Raw genomic sequence first — 27,188 nt, forward strand, 5'->3', positions numbered from 1 at the left:
GTACTTGCACTAGGTGAGGTGTTGGGCAAAGAGGTAAGGCCACCAGCTGTCAAATCAGAGCACTGAACACAGAACTGATCCCTAGGTTACATGAGAACATAAAGGGCTTATGATGGGCAGTTGGACGCTTGTGATCTGTGCTTGTTGGATAGAAGATGCAGGATGCGGGACTTCCCTGGTGGTGCAGTGTTTAAGAATCCACCTGCCAATGCAGGGGACACGGGTTTGAGCCCTGGTCCGGGAAGATCCCACATGCCGCAGAGCAACTAAGCCCATGCGCCACAACTACTGAGCCTGCGCTCTAGAGCCCGAGAGCTACAACTACTGAGCCCACATGCCACAACTACTGAAGCCCACACCCCTAGAGCCTGTGTTACGCAACAAGAGAAGCCACCGCAATGAGAAGCCCACGCACCGCAAAGAAGAGTAGCCCCCGCTCGCCGCAACTAGAGAAAGCCTGCACGCAACAATGAAGACCTAACGCAGCCAAATAAATAAAATAAAATATATATTTTAAAAAAAGATGGAGGATGCCACAAGAAAGAATTGTAATCCCCGTCACCTGTAAGGATTGTCTTCCTGAGATGCTCTCTTATCTAGGTGGGTTGAAGTGCAAACCACACCAGCAGGGGATCCCAGGGAGATGAAGGTGAATAGCTCTGGGCTGGGATTACCAATCTCCACATAATAGGTGTACACGGTGGAAGAGCAGGGCAGAGGCTGCTCCCCAGGCCTGGAGTTGATGGAAATAAGCAACCCCCCTGCTGGGCAGGCATAGGAGCATCTGCAGAGAATAACTGAACAGTAAGTCATGTTCCCAAGCTCTGGATGAGGACTTGGTAATAAAACATCATAATAACAGCTAAAGCCTACCATAAACCAGGCCCAGCTGTTAATTCATTTAATTCTATTTTACACATGAGAAAACTGAGTCAAACAGAGCTTGACCCTCCAGAACTGGAGTCATGTGTTGCATCTATTAACAAAATTTGGTTATGAGTTTAGTCCTGAGGGTTGCTCTTACAGACCACCTTCTGGCTCCTAAGATGTGGCCTTCCCCAGGATAGCCACCAGCAGGATGAGCAGACCTTAGGTCATGTCTGTGACTTTCCTAAGCCACTCCAGGAACAGAGAGATCTCAGTACCACTCTGTTCCTCTCTAGCCCTTCAGGGTGAGGCCTGCAGTAGAGACACAGGCTGATTCTTTGAATAACCCAACCACGGAATAGTGAGGTAAGAGCACTGGTCTGGGAGTGAGAAAGCCCAGGGCCAGGGGATGGATAGAATAGAGAGAGAGCCTGGGAGGAAGGAAGGAGGTGGGCAAGTCTCCTGACCCAGCTCTGCAAAGTAACCAGCCTTGGGCTGAACACAGAGGTCACGGGACCCACCTGTATCTGGCAGACTCCAGCAGGAGTTGAGCAAATGCTGGGGACAAGCAGAGAGCGTGCACAGGCCTCTGGCCTCATACCGCCAACACCTTGCCATGGGCAAAGCCAAGATACCCCAACATGGGAATTAGGAAGTTTCACTTCAAGTTGGCAGCAAGTTGTTTGTCTCCACAATCCTGGGAAGGGTGGGGTGATCTCTACAGAAGAGCACTTATTTAGTTGTGGGTCATTTCCTAGGAATGTGCTGCTTCCTCCTCTCCGCCCCCTCCCCCCACCCAGGGCTGGACAGATCTGCCCTGCTCTGGCTTTGTCACGGCTCCAGGCACATATCAGCTGGCCTGGCCGGGGGGTAAGCAAAATACGGAGTCAGAAAAAGAATGAAGCTGAAAAGAATGGGGCTTCGGCAGCCCCAAACCTCAACACCGCCAGCCCTAGACCCACCCGTCACAGCCATCCCTCACTCACTGCTCACAGAGAGGAAGGCAGCGAACAGTCAAGCTGTTCCCTCTCATCAGCCACACTTGTGACAATCATACTGTCCCCAGGCCTCCGTCCTTGCTCTGGTCTGTGAGGTGCTTTGGAGCTGTCCTTCCAACCCCCACAGGTTGTCATGGTGCCTGCTGTTCAGACTCTTCATTGGACAGAGCCGCAGACTGTCTCCATGGCAATAAAAAGAATCTGTGGAGAAAGGATGCTGGCCTTGGAAATTTACTCACAGGAACACTCCTGGGAAATAAGCTCCTCTAAGGGGGTCAGGAGACATTCCCCTCCTGAAGACGCAGTTCCCCAGCCATTCCACTGGCCTGGGGGGCCCGACTCTCTAATGGCGGTGCTATTATCCTTGTCTACTCTCCAGCCACAGAGGATTCCAACTCCAGGTTCCGGGCTGCACCAGCAAAAACTGCAAGTCAGGATAGCGTGGTTGAGAGACAGAACACCTGCCCTTCTCGTGCTCCACAGCCAGCGTCCCTGCCCACCCTACTCCTCCTGGGACCTCTCCCTGCCACCCTCTCTCCCCCTCTGACAGGACTCTCGGCCTCCCTACTAAGGTGTGAGCTGATACAGCTGAAAACAATGTCTCCCCTCCTCCCATATACCTGTGTGTTATTGCAGAACCTTTGATAACGAAAGAGATCTCTACTGGTCCACTCCAGTCTTTGGGAAACATTTCAGTTCTTAACCCCCAACAAGTGAAGCAAGGCAAGAGGGGCACTGAGTCTCCCTGAAATGTTTGGCGTGGAGTTAGCTGATGCACTTCAGGAGTACGGGGAAGAAAGGAGTGAGAGGAGGATTCTGAGATGACTCAATCTGATATGGGCTGTTGGGGTCTGTTTTGAAGTTGGGTGATAGGGATGATGGTTTCTTTTGCTTCGCATCTCATACTCCTTCCTTATGCCTGTTAAAAGGAACTCTCCCGGGCTTCCCTGGTGGCACAGTGGTTGAGAGTCCATCTGCCGATGCAGGGGACACGGGTTCGTGCCCCGGTCCGGGGAGATCCCACATGCTGCGGAGCGGCTGGGCCCGTGAGCCATGGCCGCTGAGCCTGCGCGTCCGGAGCCTGTGCTCCGCAGCGGGAGAGGCCACGGCAGTGGGAGGCCTGCGTACGGCAAAAAAAAAAAATTTAATAAATAAATAAATAAAATAAAAGGAACTCTCCCAATGTGAGCCAACTATGCTCTCAATAAGCTGTTTAACTGGCCAAGGGGACCATTTGCTTTAGATGATAAAAATCTAACCCAGGACACTCAAGACCCAAAATGCCCAGTGCTCTGGTCAAGACTACTGTTGAGATATCCAGTTGTTAAACCCCAAGGCTCCACATCTCAGTCCCACACCTGAGGTGTATCAGGTCACTAAGGCCCCAGTCTCACCACCAGTGTCTTTTGTCAATTGTCTCCAGAAGCTGGGTCACCAGAAATGGGACAAAAGGGTGCCCTGCCTTCCTCCCCTCCCAGGTCCTCACATTCTAAACTGTCCTGATTTTTACTCAGGGAAAAACAAAGGGAGTTGTTAATATGTAAATTTCACCATATTAAGTGTTGCATTTAAATGATTCTATTTTTTGACAAGTAGAACATTCGCTTGTTGAAAGACCCCAGCCCCGCTCTATTTGTGTGTAATGAGTTTATTCTGAGTTTCCTCTCAGATCTTCCTTTCCTGCCTTCTCCTCATTTTAATCCTCTGGTTTCTTCTGGGAACCCCATGGGACAGCCACGTGGACTGCTCAAACTATTAACCATAGATCTGAGATCTGGCGGCTTGAAAGCCTCCAGTGAAAATTTCTGAAGGCTATCACTTGGGGGAAGTGGACTAATTGTTATTTGCAGAAGAGGAGAGATTGTGTTTCTCCCTGGGGCCTCACTGGAGCAATGGTTGAGTGTTTTGTCCTTGAAACATATCTGAGACCCTGGATGGTTGCTTCCTGGAAACCTGTGGTGGACACTTTAGGTGCCCTGACTCACCCCTCTTGCCTTCATCCTGATTTCTGACATGGGCGGGTGTACCTGTGAGCCTTGACTTGCTACACTGCAGAAAGCATCTTTCTCTTTGACTGGAAGTATGAGGGTGTTGATAAACCCCAGGGGCCGCTCTCGATGGATGGGAGATGAAGCACTCCGTTAAACGCTCTGCTACCAGCCTTAGGGTGCACACTTCCCGTATGAGAGGCATTCCATATTCTCCTTGGGCTGTTGGGGGTTGGGGAACAGAGTCTGTGGCAAGCAGTGCCACCCTCCCCCCTGTACAGGTTTCTTTTTTTTCTTTTTTGGTTGTGCCAGGTCTTAGCTGCAGCAGGTGGGCTCCTTAGTTGCAGCATGCATGTAGGATCTAGTTCCCTGACCAGGGATTGAACCCGGGCCCCCTGCATTGGGAGCGCGGAGTCTTATTGACTGCGCCACCAGGGAAGTCTTTGTATGGGCTTTCCTTGTTTCCCTGATCACTCATCACTCCCTCCCTCACTCCTGCCTCCTCCCATCTCCTGTCCAAAAGCCCTTGTCTCTGCTTTCAAGAGAAACCAAACTAAGACAGACCTGCAGAGAGAACTGGGCTGACAGAGCCTGGCCATCACTTTGTCATGGAGGGTGGTTGAGAGACAGACGGGAATTCAAATCTCAGCCTTGCCTTTTACAAGCTGCACGTATGTAGACAAATTAACCTCTCTGGTTGCAATTGGAAAACATCAAAGATTTATGATAAAATGATCAGCAAAGGGAGACATTTTACCCACTGGGATTCACAGGGACCCATCCTGCAGAGGGGACAGCACCTTTTGGCCTTCAATGGCTAAGGCAACGGAAACTCTAAACTTGAGTCCAGGCACCCAGGGCACACACAACAGCCCAGCCCAGCATGGCTCCTTCAGTCCCTCTACTGCCTCCCCACGGTGTCCCATCCCCACATGTAAGGAAGCCCCGGGGCACGCTGTGGGCTGTAGCCTCAGCTCTGAGCCGTTCCCCTGATCACTTCTGGCCTCCATTCCCATCCTATTCCCAATCTTTCATTTATTCTGTTAATCAACTAATGTTTGCCCCACTGCTTACTTGGCCAAAAGGACCATTCGCTTTAGATGAAAGGATTATCCAACTTCTTGGTAAAATCTGACCGAGGATCTTCACTGGTGAACTCTGCATTGACCAAGCATAGCCTCAGGCATTCACCTATTTTTGCCCTCACCTCACCCCACAGAACCCAGCCTCCATGAAAACTCATGTGTTTGACTCTTCATCCCAGGGACACCGCCTCAGGCCAGCCAGGGACCACCCCTTCTGCTCCAGTGCAGCACCGGGAGCCTCTGCCCGGACACTGACCCTCAAGCTGCCCTCCTGCCCGTGAGCCCAGCCCCACAAGTGGAACCCGGGCAGAGGCAGCCAGGGATGTCAGCACAGGGGTGAGGGCTGCATTGTGGTGGGACAAAGGACCCACCACCACAGTGGTCTGGGATAAAAACAAGAGAAAAACAGCCAGGGTCTGGCTCTTGTGCCACTTTTTATTCCCAGGCAGCCCAACATCCAAACAAGACTGGGTACCCTCAAGGGTCACAAGACAGAGAACCCTCAGGCTGCAATGCCGTCACCCCCGTTTATCATAATCCTCACCTATGGTCATCCCAGGATGCCCTAGAATTCCCCCTTGCCCTAATAGTTCTTTCCAGATCTTTCTTAAGAGATCAGAGATGAAGAGGTTAACTTGAAATGTATAAATACAGACAAAATGTTCCCAGGTAGAGGGCTTCCCTGGTGGCGCAGTGGTTGAGAGTCCGCCTGACGATGCAGGGGACACGGGTTTGTGCCCCAGTCCGGGAAGATCCCACATGCCGCGGAGCGGCTGGGCCCGTGAGCCATGGCCGCTGAGCCTGTGCGTCCGGAGCCTGTGCTCTGCAACGGGAGAGGCCACAACAGTGAGAGGCCTGCGTACCGCAAAAAAAAAAAAAAAAATGTTCCCAGGTAGAGTTGGATATGCCAAGCGCCCAGTGCCAGAGCCTGACCAATCCTGAGGAACCCCTCCCATTCCTGTGGGAACTACAAGCTAATTAGCCCCTGTGCCCCGCACCCCGGGGCCTTCCAGCACACAAATACCCGCAAAGCAGCAGGAACTCACTCATGTGCCAAACTCGGTGTTTTGTTTTTCACTTATTAGCCCAGGTGAAAGTATCCCAGTACCTCCCCAAGGGCTGTCAGGAACCAAAGAAATACTGAGGTTATTTATTCCAAGGAAGCACTTGTGTCTGATTATCCACAATCCACAGCCTCTGGCTGGAAACTTGGCCTGAGGAGGACTCTGGGGGAAAGGGATGGGGAGACCCAAAAATTCCAGTCCTTGTCCTCACCCAACCCGGGCAGCTGCCTTCCTTGGAGCCTGTCCTCTTGTGAGGCTGCGAGGTGAGGGCAGCGTGAGTGGTGGACACGAGGGCCTGCCCTTCTCTTTGCCCCACTCCTCATGCTCCCTATGCCCTCCCCCCTCCCCTTCCCCTCCCCCTTCCCTTTCCCCCTCCCCTCCCCCTCCCCCTCCCCGCCCCCACATTCAGGACACACCTTCACCCCACAGGGCTCTGGACAACTTGAGCCCAGGGCGGGCTTTTCCAGACGCTTCTCGACAGAAGAAGGGGCAAGAGCCATAAATCGAGTGCAAACCCTCCCTCTGCACCCTTACCCTTTCTCCTGTACTCTCCCCCAGCCCCTCCCATCCCTGAGGTCTCCCCACCATAGACACACACACACAGGCACCGCACACACGCAAATCCCCTCTCTGAGCGTTGCCTTATTGGAAGCAAAGTTCTCTTCTCTCCAGGCCTCAAATCCCTGCCTCCTGCTCAGGGTACAGAAATAGGGCTTTTCTTTTCTTGGTGACACCCCTCCCCACTCCTACCCAGGAAGGCAGCACCTTCTGTCACTCATTGCAGGAGGGTGAGGGGTCAGCAGCCCTCACCCTGCTGTCAGCCTGCTGTTCCCGCCCCCTCTCTGCGGCCTCTCTCTCCTTGGGGGCCCCTGTGGTCCCTCTGCACCACCCTCAGTGTCTCTCTGCAGGCCTCTGGGGCACTGGCCTGGCCTGCCTAGCAACTTCCCTCACTGTCTTTGCACTCAGCCCCTGTGGAGTGTGGGAGAAGGTCTTGGGGCTGGAGCTGGAGATCCAATGGCAAGGTTCTGCCCATGGCCTTGGCTATTATAAGGCTGTGGGACACCCCAGCAAGTCACCTCTCTGGGCCTGGCTTTCCCACTGAAGCAGTCTGTCCTGCCCTGCCTGTATGCATCTCCTCAGCACACCTCACTGCCCACCCCCCATGGCCCCAACTCTTCCAGGCCCATAAAACCTGCTCTGCACTGACTGAAACCTTCGGCCCAAGAGTCTTATGCTCTTGGTTCACTGGTAAATTCTGATTCCCCATTTCAGAGCCCTCCATCAGGTTGCTTCAGGTGGCATGCTGCCCTGAACGTGTGGCCTGGACCAGTCCCAAGCCCAGGGAAACCTCATTGAATTTCCTAAGTGATAGAAGTGGTAAACGTGTCTTGATATTCCTAACAAATCCCTTTCAACTACACCTGAGTTTGTTAATAGGTAACTTTTGAAAAATACCTAAGGATGGGGGCTGGTTGCTAGGGGAACCAACTATGTGATTAGAGGGTTGGAACTTTCAGCCCCATCCCCCTGACCTCTGGGGAGGGGAGAGGGATTGAAAGTTGAATAAATAGACAATGGTAACTAACACAACATTGTAAAGCAACTATACACTAATAAAAATTAATTTTTAAAAATCTCCAGTGGTCAGGGCTTCCCTGGTGGCGCAGTGGTTGAGAGTCCGCCTGCCGATGCAGGGGACACAGGTTCGTGCACCGGTCCAGGAAGATCCCACATGCCGCGGAGCAGCTGGGCCCATGAGCCATGGCTGCGGAGCCTGCGTGTCTGGAGCCTGTGCTCCGCAACAGGAGAGGCCACAACAGTGAGAGGCCCGCGTACCGCAAAAAAAAAAAAAAAAATTACCAGTGGTCAATGATTTAATCAATCATGACTGTGCACTGAAGCCTTCATAAAAACCCAAAGGGCAGGGTTCAGAGAGCTTGGTTTGGTGAACACATGGAGACTGGGGGAGAGCAATGCCTGGAGAAGGCATGGAAGCTCTGCGTCCTTTCTGCATACCTTGCCCTGTGCATCTCTGCGGAGCTCTGTGAGTCTGAGGAGGGTGCAGAGAGTCTGGAGAGTCCTTGGGGACGGGCTGGAGGAGAGGTAGATGGGGTGATAGATTCAAAATTTCCCAGCCAGCTGGAGAGAATGGGGCCTGCCTGAAGGAAGTGCTCAAAATGGCCCATGGATGAGTGAGAAGAAATTCTCCTCACCGGACACCTGCTGAAAATCACATTTGGGTGAAAACAGAGAAACTCATTTTGTGAGCATTTTCCCTCTGAGGTGGTGGCAGATGTGATGCGGGGAAGATTTCTGTCCAGCTGTGCAGAAGCGCTTGTAGAATAGCAAGCCCTTGGAGAATAGGCGAGCAGCAGAAAAGGTAAGACGGGTTGCCATCTAGTGCGCCCAGCTTCAGGAGGGAAGATTTCAAACAGTTCCAAGAAGAGTCACGATCCCATGAACTGAGACGCTAAAGGGAAAATGACTCAGGAGAGTGAGGAGACTGTCAGCAATGAAATTCCAGCTACAGATTCACAAATGAGCCTTAGGAGACATTAAGGAAGCTGAAGAGCCTGGGGACGCCACAGGGAGCTAGGATTTCAGGCCATTTCTGAGGGGGGAGGGAAGGGCATCCGGCCAAGGGCAGATATACAGGAGGGACCAGCCCGAGAAGGATGTCAGCAGAACCCAGAGAGCTGGGGAGGCAGAAGGAAAGCTTTGGCCTGTGCTTGGGGCAGCGGGGGATGCTAACAATGACAGGAAGAACATGACCTCATCACTGTCCATGTGGTCTGTCAGAGGGGCTAGGGGAAAAAACACAGGAGTGAACAGAACCAAAATCGTAGGAGAATAACAAAGCCAGAGATGAACCTCAAGGCATTTTACGAGGTCTGTCCCAGATCCTGGTGGACCAGGAGGCAGGATGGCTAAGTGGACTGTAGTGGGTTGGAACATCCAAGCCCATGGAAAGCTGGTGGAAGGGTCCAGGCCTGACAGGTGCAGCAGATTCATCTGAGGGACAGTGAGAAGCCCTCATCTAGGAAAGGTGGAGAATCTCAGTGACAGGTACGGTCACCAAAGAGGAGCATGACCACCAATGTACATCCCCACCAAAGGATGTGAAAAACATAAACTGTTGGCAGAGAGGCACTTTACTATGCTTCACTCTTACCACAAGCAGAGACTTAATCACACAGCTCTACCCCCAGAGCTTGGAACAGGGCCTGGCACATAGCAAGTCCTCGATAAATATTTGCCGAATGAATACATGCGAAAGGGACAGGAAGAGAAAGGAGAGCAGAAAGAGTGTAGGAACCAGCTTTAAAAGCACACAGGCCAGAAAGGAGCATCACAGCACATTCCAGGAGGCACGTGGTCAGCGCCTGCTTTTACAGTAACGTCAGGTGGGGAGAGGAGGGTCTTGGTGCGGGAGCACTTCAGACCCCTCAGCCAACTCCCAGGGGCAGCCTCTCACCTTTTCCCCCACCTGCTCACTGGTGCCCAGGGTGCTCCCCACCGGGGGGGCTGACTGCTGAGCTGCACACCAGGGAGTTGACGTCCCCACAATGCTCCAGGGCCTGGGGGGATGCGGTGACATGAAGGGCTGTGTGAGCCTGGAGATGGCCTGAGGAGGCCTCGCCCTCCCTGAGCAGCCCTGTGCATGGGACACTGAGGCAAAGCTAGCTAATTAGGGGCTTCCCTGGTGGCTCAGTAGTTAAGAATCCATCTGCCAATGCAGGGGACACGGGTTTGAGCCCTGGTGCAGGAAGATCCCACATGCCATGGAGCAACTAAGCCCATGCACCACAACTACTGAGCCTGCATTCTACTAGAGCCCACATGCCACAACTACTGAGCCCGTGCACCACAACTACTGAAGCCCACATGCCTAGAGCCCATGCTCTGCAACAAGAAGCCTGCGCAGCGCAACAAAGAGTGGCCCCCGCTCGCTGCAGCTAGAGAAAGCCCGCATGCAGCAATGAAGATCCAACACAGCCAAAAATAAATAAATTTATTTTAAAAGCTTGCTAATTAGATACCGTCTCCAGCAGGAATGGTCACAAGGCTCCTGTGAGAACCAAACTCTCAGTGAAGGTAAGTGCCCTGGACAGGCCCAGGGGTAGGCTCTCCGGGGCTGAGGGCCTCAGGGGAGGAAACCCCTCTGGGGGCTGGGGATGGAGAAATCCCTTTAGATCCCTCCTCAACCACAGATCTCCCAGGATGGGTAGGAGTGAGGTCCTCCCATGAACAGGCCCCTTTCCAGAGAGCCGGTGTGAGCAGTGAGGTCCGCCCGGTTAGGCTGCGAGCAGCTGTGGTCTCAGACCGCCTTCCAGGGCCTCCAAGCCCCCCTCCTGGCCCCTACCCCTCCCAGGGCTGAGCAGGCAGGGTGTTCTGCACACTCTCCTCCCTGTGTCCTTCCACCCCCAGGGCCCCTTACTGTGGCCACCAGCTCTCCTGGTCTCTGCCTTCCCCTGTGACACATGGTGCCCATCGTGCTCAGCCCCTCCTCCTGCAGCGCTGCCACCGCTCAGTCCACGTTCTGCTGCTTCCGGCTGCTGACCACCACATGGGGCCCATCCTGGGCCAGACGCTGAGCCATGGTGAAGCCGATCCTGTGGTAGAGATGAACGGAACAAAGCCTCAGCTCCTCGCTACTATTCTCCTTCCCCCCCAGCCCTGGAAATCAACAAAGCTGTGTCCTGCTCTATAGCCCTGAGGTCCTTCTGAGCAAGTAAGGGTCCCTGTGAGGAGTCAAGACCCACAGGGCAATAGGATACTCACCCATCAGTGGACCCTGTGACCCCGGCTACCTGATTGGCCAGAATGCCCTTTTGTTCTATCCCACTGCTGCTCAGCTGCACAGAAAGCCCAGCACAGGGACGGAACAGGCCCCGGGGGACCCAGGCCCTGCATGGCGGCCAGTGACTGGTCTACTTCCTGCTGAACTCGGCCCTGGGGGAAAGAATCAACTTCATTTATCACTGATGCCATCAGCAAGAATGATGATGATCTACCCCCAGCTCCTCCGGACAGACAAGGCCAGTGGCAGAGAGTGGGAAAGAGTTGGGGCAGTCAGGGTGAATTTCAAACAGGTGAGCCTCAGGTCAGGGAAACTTTTCTGAAAATTCTCTATTTATAAAAGGGGCAAATTAGAATGTGAGATCCAGAATTATGTAGACATGATAATTTTCCCATTCATTCCATAAGCAAGCACCGAGCACTTGCAGTGTGTCAGGCACTGGGCAGTAGAGGCTGGGACCCCTGGTGAACCGTGGCCCCCAACCTCCACCCATGGAGCTTCCCAGTAGAGTGAGAATGCCAGATACCAAACTAATAATTACGCCAATTATCAATTTTAATGAGCTGCTTATAGTTGAAAAAATAGAAATCGACAAAACTCTCAGTCAAACCTGGAGGGAGTATAAGCACAACCACTTTGGAAAATGGCTTGGCACTGCCCAGGGAAGTTGAACAAACAGCCCTCTGACGCTGCACTTTCACAACTCAGGAGTGCTGTCACATGTGCACCATGAGCGTGCACACGAGCGTTCACAGCAACATGCTTTGTAATAGCCTCAAACTGGAACCAAGCCCAAATGTCCATTAATGGTAGAATAGATAGACAAATTGGGTTGCACTTCTATAATGGAATACTATGCAGCAATGAAAATTAGTGAACTGAAGCTACACTGAACAACATAAATGAATCTAAAAAATGATAACATTGAGGGAAAGGAGCCAGACACAAAATAATCCTTTATTATGTGATTCCACATACACGAGTTTCAAAAGCAGGCAAAACCCCTCTATGTTGTTTAAGAATGCAAACAGGTGATAAAACTGCAGAGAAAAGCAAGGCGGTAATTACCACAAAAGTCAGGAGAGTGGATATTCCTAGGGTAAAAGAGGGGGGATGACTGGGGAGTGGCAAACCGAGGGGTTTCTGGGGTGCTGGCTGTGTTCCATTGTATGACTACATGGTGTCCACTAAGATATGTGTGTCTTGGGGGAGGGATAAATTAGGAATTGTGGATTAACAGACATACACTACTATATATAACATAGATCAACAACAAGGACCTACTGTATAGCATAGGGAGCTATATTCAATATATTGTAATAACCTATAATGGGGACTCCCCTGGTGGTCCAGTGGTTAAGACTCTGCACTTCCACTGCAGGGGGCGTGGGTTCGATCCCTGGTCGGGGAATCCCTCATGTGGATCCCGCATTGTTCCTCATGCCTCACAGCGTAGCCAAAAAAAAAGAAAAACCTGTAATGGAAAAGAATCTGAAAAAGAATACGTATACATCTATATGTGCGTACACATACAGATATATATATATAACTGAATCACTTTGCTGTACACCTGAAACATTGCAAATCAGCTATACTTCAATAAAAAGGTTTTAATTAAAAAATAAATTAAAATTTTCAAAAAGAATATACCTCCACAAGAAAAAAAAAGATATGTGTGTCTTGCATATGTACATGTATATACATACATATATACTTTTATGTATTTGTTATATTTCACAATCAAAATGTTTAAAAAGTAAAGATTATCTGCTCATGGTAAGTTTTTATTTTTTTTTATTTTTTATTTTTTCATGGTAAGTTTTTAAATTCAAGCGGTTCAAAACTAATTCAAAAACTAAGTCTCCCAGTTCCCTTCTTGGAGGCAAACTTCCCAGTGTCTCAAACACTTTCTCAGAGATGTTCTGTGCGAAGGGCTTTGTTTGAAACAACAAGCTTTGGTGTATAAATGCTCAATCCACAAAGGTTTTCCTGGGAGCATCCTGCCAGATGATGAAGGAAGCAGAGGGCTCCTTGAGGGCAGCGCCACTTGCTCCCTCTCTGGGGCCCCAGAGCCTTGCCGGGCCTGAGTCCAGGGGTGCTTGTCAGTCCAATACATTACAGGGGTGCACAGCTCATTCTGCTCAGGCTGGGAGAATCATCACTAGGGAGGCTGCAGATAAACAGGACCTGGAAGGTGAAGGGAGGTCTAACGGGGGAAGCAGCGGGATATGTGGTCTGTGGTCTGTGCTCTGGTCCAGGGCACAGACTGAGAGGAGGAGCAGAGGGGTGTGAGTGTCCACGGTGTTTGGGAGAGAGCAGGGCCACCTCTGTGCCTGGGGAGCAGAGAATGGAGGACTCCTGGCTGCAAAAGCTGACTGGTTCTGAATGCCTGCATGATGACTCCTCCAGGCTGTGCTGAAATGAAGCTCTCTGAAGGGCAGCTGTGAGGAACCCAGGCAGCCAAAGGAGCCCCAAGCCAGGCTGTTGTGTGGAGACCCACGCCCCCAGCACACCCTTGGAAAGGGAAGAGGTGTGCCACCCTAGCTATGCGCAGGTGTGAAGGCAGGATGAAGACTGGCATGGGAGACTCGGAGAGGAAGACATTTCCCAGGGAACTGCAAATACATCAGGGATGCTTGCCTAGGGGACCCTCTTTCCGCCCAACCCCAAATTTCCCAGCTCCAGGTCAGTGTGAGCCCAGAGGCTCCTGCCTCCCGTGTGGTGAGATTCCCCTTCGCTTGCTGGAGAGCCCTGCCCCTTCTTGTATCTAGCAATCTGATTAGCTTCCTGCCAAGGGAGGTGGGGAAGGCATGGTTGGAGCAAAGGACTGTTGAGGATACTCAGGGACTTGGGGTGTACTTTTTGGGCAAGGCAGTGCCAGGGAGCTGAAGAGAGGCAGGCTCTGGCCGCTCTGGGCCCAGGGGCCAACGGACATGCCCTTTCAGGAGGCTCTGGTGTGGGCTGACTCTGTCCACAGATCTTCATCAGTTCCAGACCTGCTCTGGCCACTCCATCACAAAGGGACTCTGGTTACTAAGCAACCCCTGCCTACCTACTGCATCTCCCCTCGTTCCTTAGCAACACTTGCATAACTCAGTTCCCTGGAGTTAGGTGTTGGTATCTATACATGATAAGAGAATGGGTGCTGCTCAGGAATTGTGGAGAAATTTCAGATTAAATATCAGTCTGTATCAGGTCATAGTGTCATAATGAAGGTGACCAAATGCTCTGCTTTGGGAGGGACAGCCTTTGTTTTCAGGTTATGTCTCTTCTGGTACCCTATTTCCAAAAACACCCTTTGCAGGTCCTACATCTCCTTGCTTTTTTATCCCAGCTGCTTTCACTCTGTTTGCTCTCTCTCTCTCATGCTCTCTCTCTTCTCTGCAAGGTCACATTTACAGGCTTTTATTCAGAGGGATGAAGGATTTCAACTCTTGATGGTTTTACCTTTCTTAAACAGGACACCAGATTCTAAACACTATTCTGACCCCCAGGGGACTCCTCTCCCCCAGCTGTGAGCACAGATTAACCCCATCAAGTGTCGGGGGAATCAGTATCCTTGGCTGGGAGGGCAGCTGGAAAAAGAGGACTTGCATTTTGTCGGGGCAGGACATCCCCTGCTGGAAGGCTGGAGTTATAGCACCTCTGAGAAGCTGCTCCCATCTCTCAGCAAGCCGGCGGCCTACAACACTTCTTGCTGTAAGGTGGTTTGCCGGAAAGCTGCCGTACTTGTAAGGAAAAGCAGATCCAGGCTATTGCAGGTGAAGCGCGGAGAGACTGGTCAGGCCTCATCTATCTCTTTTGGTTTCCCTTCCTGTTCAAGTCCTCCTAGACCAGGGCCTGAGTGGCTTCCAAAGGCCCAGGCTCTGGCACCCTCTCCCCTCATTCTCACTCATCTTTACTCTGAAGCAATCAGCTGGGCCAGAGTTAAATGCAGGTCCTGGGAGCTTGGAGTGGCCTCTGAACCTGGCACTGCCCACTCTGATTCCTCTTTCCATGCTGGTCAATTCAGATGCCCAAATGTGGAAGATGAGAAGTCAAATAGACACACCTCAACCTAGTCCCAGTGTTGAGGTAGATGGCCTTCTCTTATCTCTTGGGCCCAAAGAGTTAAGAGAATGGTAAAGGAAAGAAAACAAAGACTAGGGAGAGACGTACAGTCATTAGAAACATCGAAAATCAGGAAAGAGAGGGAATTCCCTGGCGGTCCAGTGGTTAGGACCCTGTGCTTTCACTGCTGAGGACCTGGATTCAATCCCTGGTCAAGGAACTAAGATCCTGCAAGCCACATGGGAGATGTCAACAGAAGCTGTGTGATCTTAGGTGTCTGTTCCCCTCTCTGGCTCCATTGGCACCTTGATAAGAGAAGTTGAGCTAGGTGATCCTAAGGGCTCTGGTAGTCCCACGAGCTTTTTAAATGACAATCAGAGAAGAAATCAAGACTGAGCAGCAGGGACTTCCCTGGTGGTCCAGTGGTTAAGACTCCAAGCTCCCAATGCAGGGGGTCAGTTTCGATCCCTGGTTGGGAACTAGACCCTGCACGCATGCCGCAACTAAGAGTCCATATGCTGCAACTAAGAAGCCCACATGTCGCAACTAAAGATCCTGCATGCTGCAACGAAGATCCCATGTGCCACAACTAAGACCCAGTGCAGCCTAAAAAAAAAAAAAAAGACTGAGCTGCAGACAGAGCCCGGGAGAAAGAAGCACCAGCACGAAAAATAAAAAGGAGTGAAGGTGGGCAGTTCCAGAACTGCAGCACGAACCCCAACATGGGCACAGCATCCCTGCCCTTAGGTGGCGTCAGCTCAGCCTCACCTGGTGTGCTCCTGTCCGTCCTGAGCACTGCTCAGGGGCCCCTCCGCCGTGGAGCCTGCAGCTGAGTGCGAGAATGTGAGTAGGCAGCAGGCCGGGTTTCAGGCACTGAAAAACTCAAGGATTCATGGACTTTACAGTCCTAGAATTAAGAAAGTTGGAGGTGAGAAAAGGCCTCCCACACACAGCTGGTGAGGAAGCCTCAGGAGGGGGAAAGTGTAGGAAGTACTTGTCTGAGTGAAATTCTGCAGAATACTGCACAGACCACTTACCAATGACCCAGTCCTACCAGTCCGGCTGTCCCCAGACTCCCACACACAACAGAAATGGACAGACCTGTGGGTCCAAGCAGGCTCCAGACCCCACACTGGGCACGGGGTGGAGGGGAGTGAATGAAAGGACGGGCATCCTATAGGCTCAGCTGGCTGGGGACGCAGAGCTGAGTACAAAGTCAGCACCAAAAAGAGACCATAGACCTCAGTCTTAAAGTCAGTGATCCCACCCTTCCCTGTTATATTGGGCCCCTGGCACCATACAGGACTAATGGCTGCAGAGCTGCAGGTGCCCACTACCCAAGCTGTCACCAGGGTCCAAATATTTGATGAGCACCTGCTTCATGCTAAGCACTGTGTTAAGTACTGAGAATATCAAAACACTGAAGGCATAGTTCCTACCCTCAATAAACGTACAGTCTATTAGAGGAATCAAATTAATGCAGTGCCGAGCACTACATGTCAAATGGAAGGAGGTTTGAGACTCAACCTCAAACCCAAGGAGAACAGAGGATAAGCCATGTAAAGGTGCCTGTGGGAGTTTTCAGAGGAGGTACCCAGGCAATTGGGTAAATCGTTCTGGCACTCGGAGAGCAAGTTAGTAATCTGAAGAATGATTTGCAAACTATTGATCATAGGTAGAAGCAGCCTCATAAAACAGATGAGATATCCCAAGAAAGTGAATAATGTGGAAAGAGAGGACAGTCTAAACTGGAAATGTGGTTGCCAGCCTCTGAGATGGTCTCTGGGACTCCTGTGGACTGGCGTTCACTACCTTGTACAGTCCCCTCCCACGTCATGCCCAGCTTGGCAGAAGTCATGGTATGTCACTTCTGAGATTAGGATATATAAAACTGAGCATTCCGTCTTGGGCCCTCGCTGTTTCTTTCTTTCCCTCTTGGATTAGTCCTGGCTGCCATGTTGTGAGCAGCCCTATATGGCAAGACCCACGTGGCAAGGAACTGAGGGCTGCCAAAAACCACATGGCTTGGAAGCAAACATCTCAGCCCAAGTTTGGAGATGACCCCAGCCCCAGCTGGGAAGTTAACTACAGCCTCACCAGACACCTTGAGCCAGAACCCCCAGCTACACTTCTCTCATTCCTGACTCTCAGAACCTGTGAGATAAATTTTCAAGCTGCTAAATGTTAGGGTAATTTGTTATGCAGTAACAGATAACTAGTACAGGAACCTTGGAAAAATTTACCTCATTGAAGAGATAGAGCAGAAAATCCTAAAATATAATATTTTTTAAAATAATATAGTCACAGTTAAAACAGTGTTGTATTGATACTTGAACAAACAAATCAAAGGAACAGAAGGGAAGGTTCAGAAAAAGATACAAACACACTTGAGAATTTAACATGTGATAAAGGTGGCATTTTGAATCAGTGAGAAAAAAGATACATGTAGCAATAAATGATGTTGAGACAACTGGGTAGCTCTCTGGGGAAAAAGAAATTAAATTAGACCTGTGCCTTTCACACCACACACCAAAATACATTTCAGATGTATCAAAGATTTAAATATAAAAAATGAGACTATAAATATGAAAAATTACAGGAATTTTTTTTGCTTCTGCATGGAAAAAAAAAACTACCTAAGCCAAGCCAAAAGAAAATTACAACTTAGGGCTTCCTTGGTGGCGCAGTGCTTAAGAATCCACCTGCCAATGCAGGGACCCGGGTTCAAGCCCTGGTCCGGAAGATCTCACATGCCGCAGAGCAACTAAGCCTGTGTGCCACAACTACTGAGTCTGCTCTCTAGAGCCCGTGAGCCACAACTACTGAGCCTGCGTGCCTAGAGCCTGAGCTCTGCAAAAAGAGAAGCCACCGCAATGAGAAGCCCGCGCACCGCAACGAAGAGTAGTCCCCGCTCACAGCAACTAGAGAAAGCCCATGCGCAGCAACGAAGACCCAACGTAGCCAAAGATTTTTTTAAAAATTAAATAAATTAAAAAGAAAAGAAAAGTACAATTTATATAAAGTTCTAGAATAGACAAAACTAATATATGGTGGTAGAAATCAGATCAATGGTTGTCTGAGTGTAGGGGCACAAGGGAACTTTCTAGGGTGATGGAAATGTTCTGTATCTCAATTGGGATGGTGGATACACAGATATAGACATTGGACAAAATCCTAGGGACTGTACACTTAAATTGTGTGCATTTTATTTTATCGACAGTATACTTCAATAGAGTTGATTTAAAAGAAAGAAAGAGGGAATTCCCTGGTGGTCCAGTGTCTAAGACTCCTCATTTCACTGCCAAAAGCATGGGTTCAATCCCTGGTCGGGGAAATAAGATCCCACACACCGTGCCGCATGGCAGAAAGAAACCAGTTGGGGGGGGGTGGAGGGAAGAAAGAGAGAAAGAAAGAAGAAAAGAAAAGAAAAGAAAAAAAGAAAGAAAGAACTGAGGGCAAACACCAGTAGGTCTGAGTTTTTTAAAAAGCAAGATTTCTCCATGAGACTTGTTAGTTCTGGATCCTGACCTACACTCAATCCCTTTCCTCTCTAGTGGTGACCCTTCCCCAGCTTCTCCTGGGCATAGATGATTCAAAGCTGATTTCCTACAGAATGGGAGACTCTCTTCACAGAGTTGAGGTCTATATGAAGCACAGCATCACTTTGCTTTGGTCTCTATACCAGGTTGAACCATCCTCCCACCTTTGTTTCTGGGATGGTGCTGTCGACTGAATGTCTGTGTGTCCCGCCCCCCCCAAAAAAAATTCATATGTTGAAACCTAATCCCCAGTGTGATGGTATTTGGAGGTGGGACGTTTGGGAGATGCTTAGGTCATGAGGGTGGAGTCTTCATAAATGGGATTAGCACTCTTATAGGAGAGACTCTAGAGTGGTCCCTCACCCCTTCCTCCATGAGGACACAGTGAGAAGACAACAATCTATGGACAGGGAAGAATGCCCTCACCAGACATTGTATCTGCCATCACTGTGATCTTGGACTTCCCAGCCTCCAGAACTATGAGAAATAAACGTTTGTTGTTTAAGTCATCTAGACTATGGTATTTTTGCTATAGCAGCCCAAGCAGACTAAGACAAGTTGGTCAGCTGGTTTAGTGGTTAGTTGACTTGTTGTTTAGAAGGTTGGTTGGTTCACAAATTGCAGAGATGATAAAAGCAAGAGAGATTTTTCTATGGGCAAAATCTGAAAGAGAAGGAAAAGAAGGGGGGAAAAAACCTTAAAAAGAAGAAAAGAGGGACTTCCCTGGTGGTGCAGTGGTTGAGAATCCACCTGCCAATGCAGGGGACACGAGTTCGAGCCCTGGGTCGGGAAGATCCCACGTGCCTCAGAAAAACTAAGCCCGTGGGCCATGACTACTGAAGCCCACACACCCTAGAGCCCAAGCGCTGCAACTACTGAAATGTGCGCGCTCTAGGGACCACATGTCGCAACTGCTGAGCCCGAGTACTGTAACTACTGAAGCCCGCGCACCTATAGCCCATGCTCTGCAACAAGAGAAGCCACCTCAGTGAGAAGTCTGTGCACCGCAACAAAGAGTAGCTCCTGCTCGCCACAACTAGAGAAAGCCCATGCACAGCAATGAAGATCCAACGCAGCCCAAAATAATTTTTTAAAAAAAGAAGAAGAAGAGAAAACCCAAAGAAAAGAAAGAAAAAACCTAAAGGTCTGTACATTTGAGGAGGATATTGACCATGGTGAAATTTCTTAAGACAAAAGTGAGAAAAAGAAGAATTGGGGAAAGTGGCATATATACATTCCCCTGATGGGGAAGAAAAGAGATTATGGAGAAGAAAGTTCTGGAGTGACCTTTTACCACCTCAAGAAAACCCCCTCAGTAGCCAAGGCCTTTGGTAGCCATGGGGTAATGTAGAAATAGGGACCTGCTGGAGCCCAGAAGCACAGGACATAGTACCAGTCTCATGGTGACTACAGAAGAGTTATGCAACCTAATGCCAAAGGCTACATCTTGTGAAAGCTTATATGTATTTAAAAGCAAAAATTCTCATTGCAACATTTTATAACCTCCCTCCAATTCATTCCCTGCTCATCCCTTTCACCACAACATCTCACAACCTTGACAAGCTGCAAGGCATTTATCAGGAGAAGAGTGAGTTTGCCAACATTTCTTTGCCCAATATCCTCCTCTCAGAGCTTCTTATCTTATCTTCCAGTGAGCTCTGACTCACAAAGACGTCCAAAGAGCACCAGCAAGCTGCCAATGGATCTGGTTTCTACTTCACAATTTGGCATCTAAGGGTCATCCTCCATATCCCCTTTATGAGATTGACAAACAGCAAATTTTAAAAAACAGATGCCCAGTTAAATTTGAATTTCAGATAAACAACAAATAATTTTTTAGTATAAGTATGTCCCAAATATTGCATGGGACATAATTATACTAAAAATGTATTCCTGGTTTATTTGAAATTCAAACTTACCTGGGTGTCCTGTATTTTATCCAGCAACCATACCCTTTTACCCTAGTGATAATGATTCTCCAGAGAACAATGACAGCTGTCAACTTATTAACTGATCTGAAAAAAACACCAAAATTGTGTAAATTTTACATATCACCCAGGAGAAAGATGAATACAAATTATTATATAAAATTAACTATTACATGATATATATATATAATGGGGTTTTTTTTTGGCTTGGCTGCGCTGCACAGCTTATGGGATCTTAGTTCCCTGACCAGGGATTGAACCCGGGCCCCAGCACTGAAAGCGCCAAGTCCTAACCACTGGACCACCAGGGAATTCCCTATGAAATATATTTAAAGGACACCAGCAATACATGGCTACAGTCTCCTTGTAACCATTAAAAAAACAGCCAAATAAAGCAAAAGTTCTCCATAAGTAAGTCACCAAATTTCTGTATGCTTCCCAAAAGTAACCACAGTTAACAGCGTGTTCTTCTAGAACTTTTCTATGCATTTGCATACATATATGTAAGTACAGAATATGTAGAGTTGTGTTTGTATGTATCATATTGTAAATGCTATTCCGTTGTTCTTGTTACATGACAGTACATATAGATCTACCTCATAGCTTTTAAAAGCTGCATAATATTCCACAGAACAAATATTACCCTAGTTTAGCAGATCTCAGAGTGTGGTCTGGGAACCACTTGGGGGATCCTTTCAGGGGGCCTATAAGGTCAAAATTATTTTCATAATAGTAAGACATCATTTGCCTTTTGCACCCTCACTCTCTCACAAATGTACAGTGGAGTTTTCCAGAGGCTCCATGACATGTGATGATGTCATTGCTCTGACAGCTAGTGAAATATGTACGTGTAATTCTAATATTTTCCAAAATGTTCTAAAGAAGTAGAATTAGAGTATAAATCTGTGCATTTTCAAGAGGTGAACTCAGTTTGTTCTTGAACTTTTACTGTGCCATTCCTCACTAACTTCAATTGTACCTGCTATAATCTCTGTACTATTATCCAATATTGTTATTTTGAAATTCTGAATTTTTCCTTGGACCCCTGGGGAAACACTAGAAATAAGTATGCTTTATCTTATTTTGCAATAATATTTTTTAGGGCTTCCCTGGTGGCGCAGTGGTTGAGAGTCCACCTGCCGATGCAGGGGACACGGGTTCGTGCCCCGGTCCAGGAAGATCCCACATGCCGCGGAGCGGCTAGACCCATGAGCCATGGTCGCTGAGCCTGTGCGTCCGGAGCCTGTGCTCCGCAATGGGAGAGGCCACAACAGTGAGAGGCCTGCGTACCGCAAAAAAAAATAATAATAAATAAATAATAATAATAATATTTTTAAATGTTTTTCAAAAAACTTCCTAAAATTTGTAATTTTATGGGACTTCCCTGGCAGCCCAGTGGTTAAGACTCTGAGCTTCCACTGCAGGGAGCATGGGTTTAATCCCTGGTCAGGGAACAAAGATCCCGCATGCTGTATGGTGCAGCCAAAGAACTTTTTAAAATTTTTTTAAAAATAATAAAATACATGTAAAAGAATGAAATTAGAACACTCCCTAATACCATACATAAAAATAAACTCAAAATGGATTAAAGACCTAAATGTAAGACCGGACACTATAAAATTCTTAGGGGAAAACATAGGAAGAACACTCTTTGACATAAATCACAGCAAGATCTTTTTTGACCCACCTCCTAGAGTAATGGAAATAAAAACAAAATAAACAAATGGGACCTAATGAAACTTAAAAGCTTTTGCACAGCAAAGGAAACTATAAACAAGACGAAAAGACAACCCTCAGAATGGGAGAAAATATTTGCAAACGAATCAATGGACAAAGGATTGATCTCCAAAATATATAAACAGCTCATGCAGCTCAATATTAAAAAAACAAACAATCCAATCCAAAAATGGGCAGAAGGGCTTCCCTGGTGGCGCAGTGGTTGAGAATCTGCCTGCCAATGCAGGGGACACGGGTTCGAGCCCTGGTCTGGGAAGGTCCCACATGCCGCGGAGCAACTGGGCCCGTGAGCCACAATTACTGAGCCTGCGCGTCTGGAGCCTGTGCTCCGCAACAAGAGAGGCCGCGATAGTGAGAGGCCCGCGTACCACGATGAAGGGTGGCCCCTGCTTGCCACAACTAGAGAAAGCCCTCGCACAGAAACGAAGACCCAACACAGCCATTAATTAATTAATTAATTAACTATTTTTTTAAAAGATCTTTTCAAAAAATAATAATAATAAAAATAAATAAATAAAAGCGTTTAAAAAAAAATAAATGGGCAGAAGACCTGAATAAACATTTCTCCAAAGAAGACATACAGATGGCCAAGAGGCACGTGAAAATCTGCTCAATATTACTAATTATTAGAGAAATACAAATCAAAACTACAATGAGGTATCACCTCACACCAGTTAGAATGGGCATCATCAGAAAATCTACAAACAACAAATGCTGGAGAGGGTGTGGAGAAAAGGGAACCCTCTTGCACTGTTGGTGGGAATGTAAATTGTTACAGCCACTATGGAGAAGAGTTTGGAGGTTCCTTAAAAAGCTAAAAATAGAACTACCATATGACCCAGCAATCCCACTACTGGGCATATACCCAGAGAAAACCATAATTCAAAAAGGCACATGCACCCCACTGTTCACTGCAGCACTATTTATAATAGCCAGGTCATGGAAGCAACCTAAATGCCCATCAACAGATGAATGAATAAAGAAGATGTGGTACATATATACAATGGAATATTATTCAGCCATAAAAAGGGATGAAATTTGGTCATTTGTAGAGACGTGGATGGACTTAGAGACTGTCATACAGAGTGAAATAAGTCAGAAAGAGAAAAACAAATATCATATATTAACGCATATATGTGAAATCTAGAAAAATAGTACAGATGAACCAGTTTGCAGGGCAGAAATAGAGACACAGATGTAGAGAACAAACGTATGGACACAAAGGGAGGAAAGCGGGAGTGGAGTGGTGGTGGTGGGATGAATTGGGAGATTGGGATTGACACATATACACTAATATGTATAAAATAGATAACTAATAAAAACCTGCTGTATAAAAAAATAAATAAAAAGTTTTTAAAACTTTAAAAAAATAATAAAATAAAAATTGTAATTTTATCTAAAATTGCTACTTTGAAATGTAATAATATTTTATTCTAACACACATCATTTCTTTATTTTTTTAATATTTATTTATTTATTTATTTGGTTGCACCAGGTCTTAGGTGCAGCAGGCAGGCTCCTTAGTTGTGGCATGCAAAAACTTAGTTGTGGCCTGCATGTGGGATCTAGTTCACTGACCAAGGATCAAACCTGGGCCCCCTGCGTTGGGAGCACAGAATCTTAACCACTGCGCCACCAGGGAAGTCCGCATCATTTCTTTACAATATATTTTTTCTATGTTCAAGAATTTATCATTGGCTTAAGAAAAACAGATTAGAAGACTTGCTTCTTCAACCCACCTCTATACCATCTATGCCTAAAAATACTGAAAAAGATGAAATTGACATGTCAGAGTTCTCTGACTAGTGGAAAGGAGGGATAGACTCCAAAACAACTGTGCAAAACTAAGTAAGAAACAAAAATATGATGAAATCTGTATTTCCCTCAACTATATAGATATTAGTTGTTTATCGTATCATGTCTTATGCAACAGAACATTTTGAATAGTATTATAGCACTAGGTAAGTTGCAGCATCATTGTGAGACCAATCATTCAGAGTTTAGAGAAAAAGGAATTGCCTATTTTAAATGTAGATATGCTGAGCTCTTTAAAAGCTAAAAATTGTTTCTTTCAGCTTTTCAAGTAGAAATGAAAAAGTTACTGAAGCGTCGTACAGGATAACTTATCACACTGCATTCGCTGAAGAAGTGTACGCAATAGCTGAGAGATAATAAAGCCTCATACCTTGACATAGCTGAACACCTGCTAGATGAAAAGTCGTGAAAGAAATCTGAGCTTCCACTTAACAATACAGTCGCTCGTCAAATTAAAGATTTAGCAGCAAATATGAAGACTGAGTTAATCTCTTGTCTGAAGAATTGTACTTGTGCCTCATAAATGAATGAATCAACATACACAGGAGAAACGTGCTTTTTTCTTGTATTCATCTCATGTCAGCACCAACTAATCGTTAAAGATCTTCTTCTATGTGAATACTTGGCAATGAACAAATGTGGTGGTAAAATTCTCAGCGCTGACTAACTTTTTTGAATGTCATGATTTCTCCTGAAACAAAGGTTTTGATATTTCCACCAATGGCACAAAAGCAATAGTGGGTTATTTGGTGCCACAGATAAAGCAGTGGCACCAAACTGTCCAAGTAGTCATTAGATTCTTCATAGCACATTCTTCATAGCACACACTTGCAGTTTAGGAAAAAATGTCAGTTTCACTTAAGATCATTTTATTAAATCTTGATCCTTTAAAGAAGATATGGTATATATGGTATATATATATATATATATATATATATATATATATATATATATACAATGGAATGTTACTTGGCCATTAAAAAGAATGAAATAATGCCATTTGCAGCAACATGGATGGACCTAAAGATTATCATACTAAGTGAAGTAAGCCAGACAGAGAAAGGCAATATCATATGATATCACTTATATGTGGAATCTAAAATATGATACAGTGCTTGCTTCGGCAACACATATACTAAAATTGGAACAATACAGAGAAGATTAGCATGGCCCCTGTTCAAGGATGACATGCAAATTTGTGAAGCATTCCATATAAAAAAATAATAAAATATGATACAAATGAACTTATTTACAAAACAGAAATAGACTCACAAAGAAAACAAACTTATGGTTACCAAAGGGGAAGAGGGGTAGGGATAAATTTGGAATTTGGAATAAACAGATACACACTACTATCTATAAAATAGATAAAAACAAGGACCTACTGTAGAGCACAGGGAACTATATTCAGTATCTTGTAATAACCTATAATGGAAAAGAATCTGAAAAAGAATATATATCACTTTGCTGTACACCTGAACCATTGTAAATTAACTATACTTCAATTTTTTTAAAAAGCTAGTTAGCACACCCAAAAAAATCTTGAATGTAAAACACATTCACATTCTTTGTGAAGAAATGGGAAATATACACAAAACACTGTATACTGTGAAGAAATGGGAATTACACATAAAACATTGCTGCTGCATACTGAAGAACAATGTTTATCTCAATAAAAAGCACTTGTGCAATCATTTGAGATGTGAGCTGAGGTACCTGCTTTCTTCATGTACCACTATTTTTACTGGAGGGAATGACTGATAGGCAAACTATGATTCATATTTGGGTATTTGGCAGATATTTTCTCAAAAATGAACAAAGGAGACTGTCACTTCAAGGAAAATAACTGACAATATTTGTTGCCATTCATAAAATTTGAATTTTCCAGCAAAAATTAGAATTGTAGAAAATCTGCATCTGCCATCCTGAGTTTGACAACTGCCTGACACTATAAGAGTTTTCCAATGAGATCAATATTGATATTAATAAATGTGATTTTTTAAATATTGTGCAATAAAGTATATCAACATTTGGAGGGTATGCAAAGTTCAGTGAACCAAAATTTTCCAGATGGCCAATGCATGACGTTACAAAGTCACACATGGATGAACAATCCACTCAAAGTGCAAGACAGACCAGAGGATTTTAATGTAACAGAGTAGAAAAATTTGTTGATATGGTTTCAGATTCCACATCACAGCTAACCTTTAAGAAACTACCAGTTGTCAAGTGTTGGTGTAGTATAAAAGAAAAATATTCACAATTATCTGAAAAAGCTGATACACCTCTCTTTCCAACTGCATATCTGTGGGTCCAGATATGCTTCATCTACTTCCATCAAAACAGCATATTGTAACAGATCAAATGCAAAAGCAGGTGTGAGACTCTAGCTGTCATCTATTAAGCCAGATATTAAAGAGATTTGTGAAAATGTACAACAATGCCACGCTTCTCACTAATTTTTTTGTATTTTAGAAAATATAGCTATTTTTCATTTAACATGGTATTTTATGAAGAAATGTCCAGTGCAGCCACTATGGAAAACAGTGTAGAAGTTCCTCAAGAAATTTAAAATAGAACTACCATATCATCCAGTAATTCCACTTCTGGGTAAATGTCTATAAGAAATAAAACCATTATCTTGAAGAGATATCTGTACTCTCATGTTCATTGCAGTATTATTCACAATAGCCAAAGTATGGAAACAATCTAGGTATCCGTCAACAGATAGATGTATCAAGAAAATGTGACATATATGTATTTATATATACACACAATATTTCAGCCTTAAGAAAAAGAAAGAAAATCTGGGGAGGAGGAAGGGTAAGCTATGACAAAGCGAGAGAGCGGCATGGACATATATACACTACCAAACGTAAGGTAGATAGCTAGTGGGAAGCAGCCGCATAGCACAGGGAGATCAGCTCTGTGCTTTGTGACCGCCTGGAGGGGTGGGATAGGGAGGGTGGGAGGGAGGGAGACGCAAGAGGGAAGGGATATGGGAACAGATGTATATGTATAACTGATTCACTTTGTTATAAAGCAGAAACTAATAAAAAAAAAGAAAAAATCAACTACTTCAGTAAAAAGTTGTTTTATTTTTTGTTTGAAAAAAAAAAAAGAGAGAGAGGGAGAAAGAAATACTGTCATTTGTGACAGCATGGATGAAACTGGAAGGCATTATGCTTAGTGAAATAGCCAGACATGGAAAGACAAGTTCTCCATGGTATCACTTACATGTGGAATCTAAAAGGAAAAGTCAAACTCATAGAACCAGAGAGTTAAAAAAGTCTTTTCCAGAGGCTGGGGGGTGGGG

At 46.6% G+C, this 27,188-nt stretch overlaps 1 protein-coding gene and 1 non-coding gene across 2 annotated transcripts in view; one reads left to right on the forward strand and one right to left on the reverse strand.

Annotated features, from left to right (window-relative positions):
- LOC132488085 (dehydrogenase/reductase SDR family member 2, mitochondrial-like) overlaps nt 1–27,188 on the reverse strand; it is a 170,565-nt gene that overhangs the window by 124,202 nt on the left and 19,175 nt on the right. Inside the window, 5 exon segments of the mRNA XM_060096067.1 lie at nt 3,260–3,268; nt 9,541–9,580; nt 10,441–10,615; nt 10,785–10,910; nt 15,622–15,682. Of these exon segments, the coding sequence (XP_059952050.1) occupies nt 3,260–3,268; nt 9,541–9,580; nt 10,441–10,615; nt 10,785–10,910; nt 15,622–15,682 (411 nt within the window).
- On the forward strand, nt 24,984–25,090 carry LOC132490176 (U6 spliceosomal RNA). Its single transcript, XR_009532536.1, has one exon. It is a non-coding gene; the product is annotated as a U6 spliceosomal RNA (small nuclear RNA).

Source organism: Mesoplodon densirostris, chromosome 4 (assembly GCF_025265405.1).
Source record: "Mesoplodon densirostris isolate mMesDen1 chromosome 4, mMesDen1 primary haplotype, whole genome shotgun sequence".
NCBI lineage: Eukaryota > Metazoa > Chordata > Mammalia > Artiodactyla > Ziphiidae > Mesoplodon > Mesoplodon densirostris.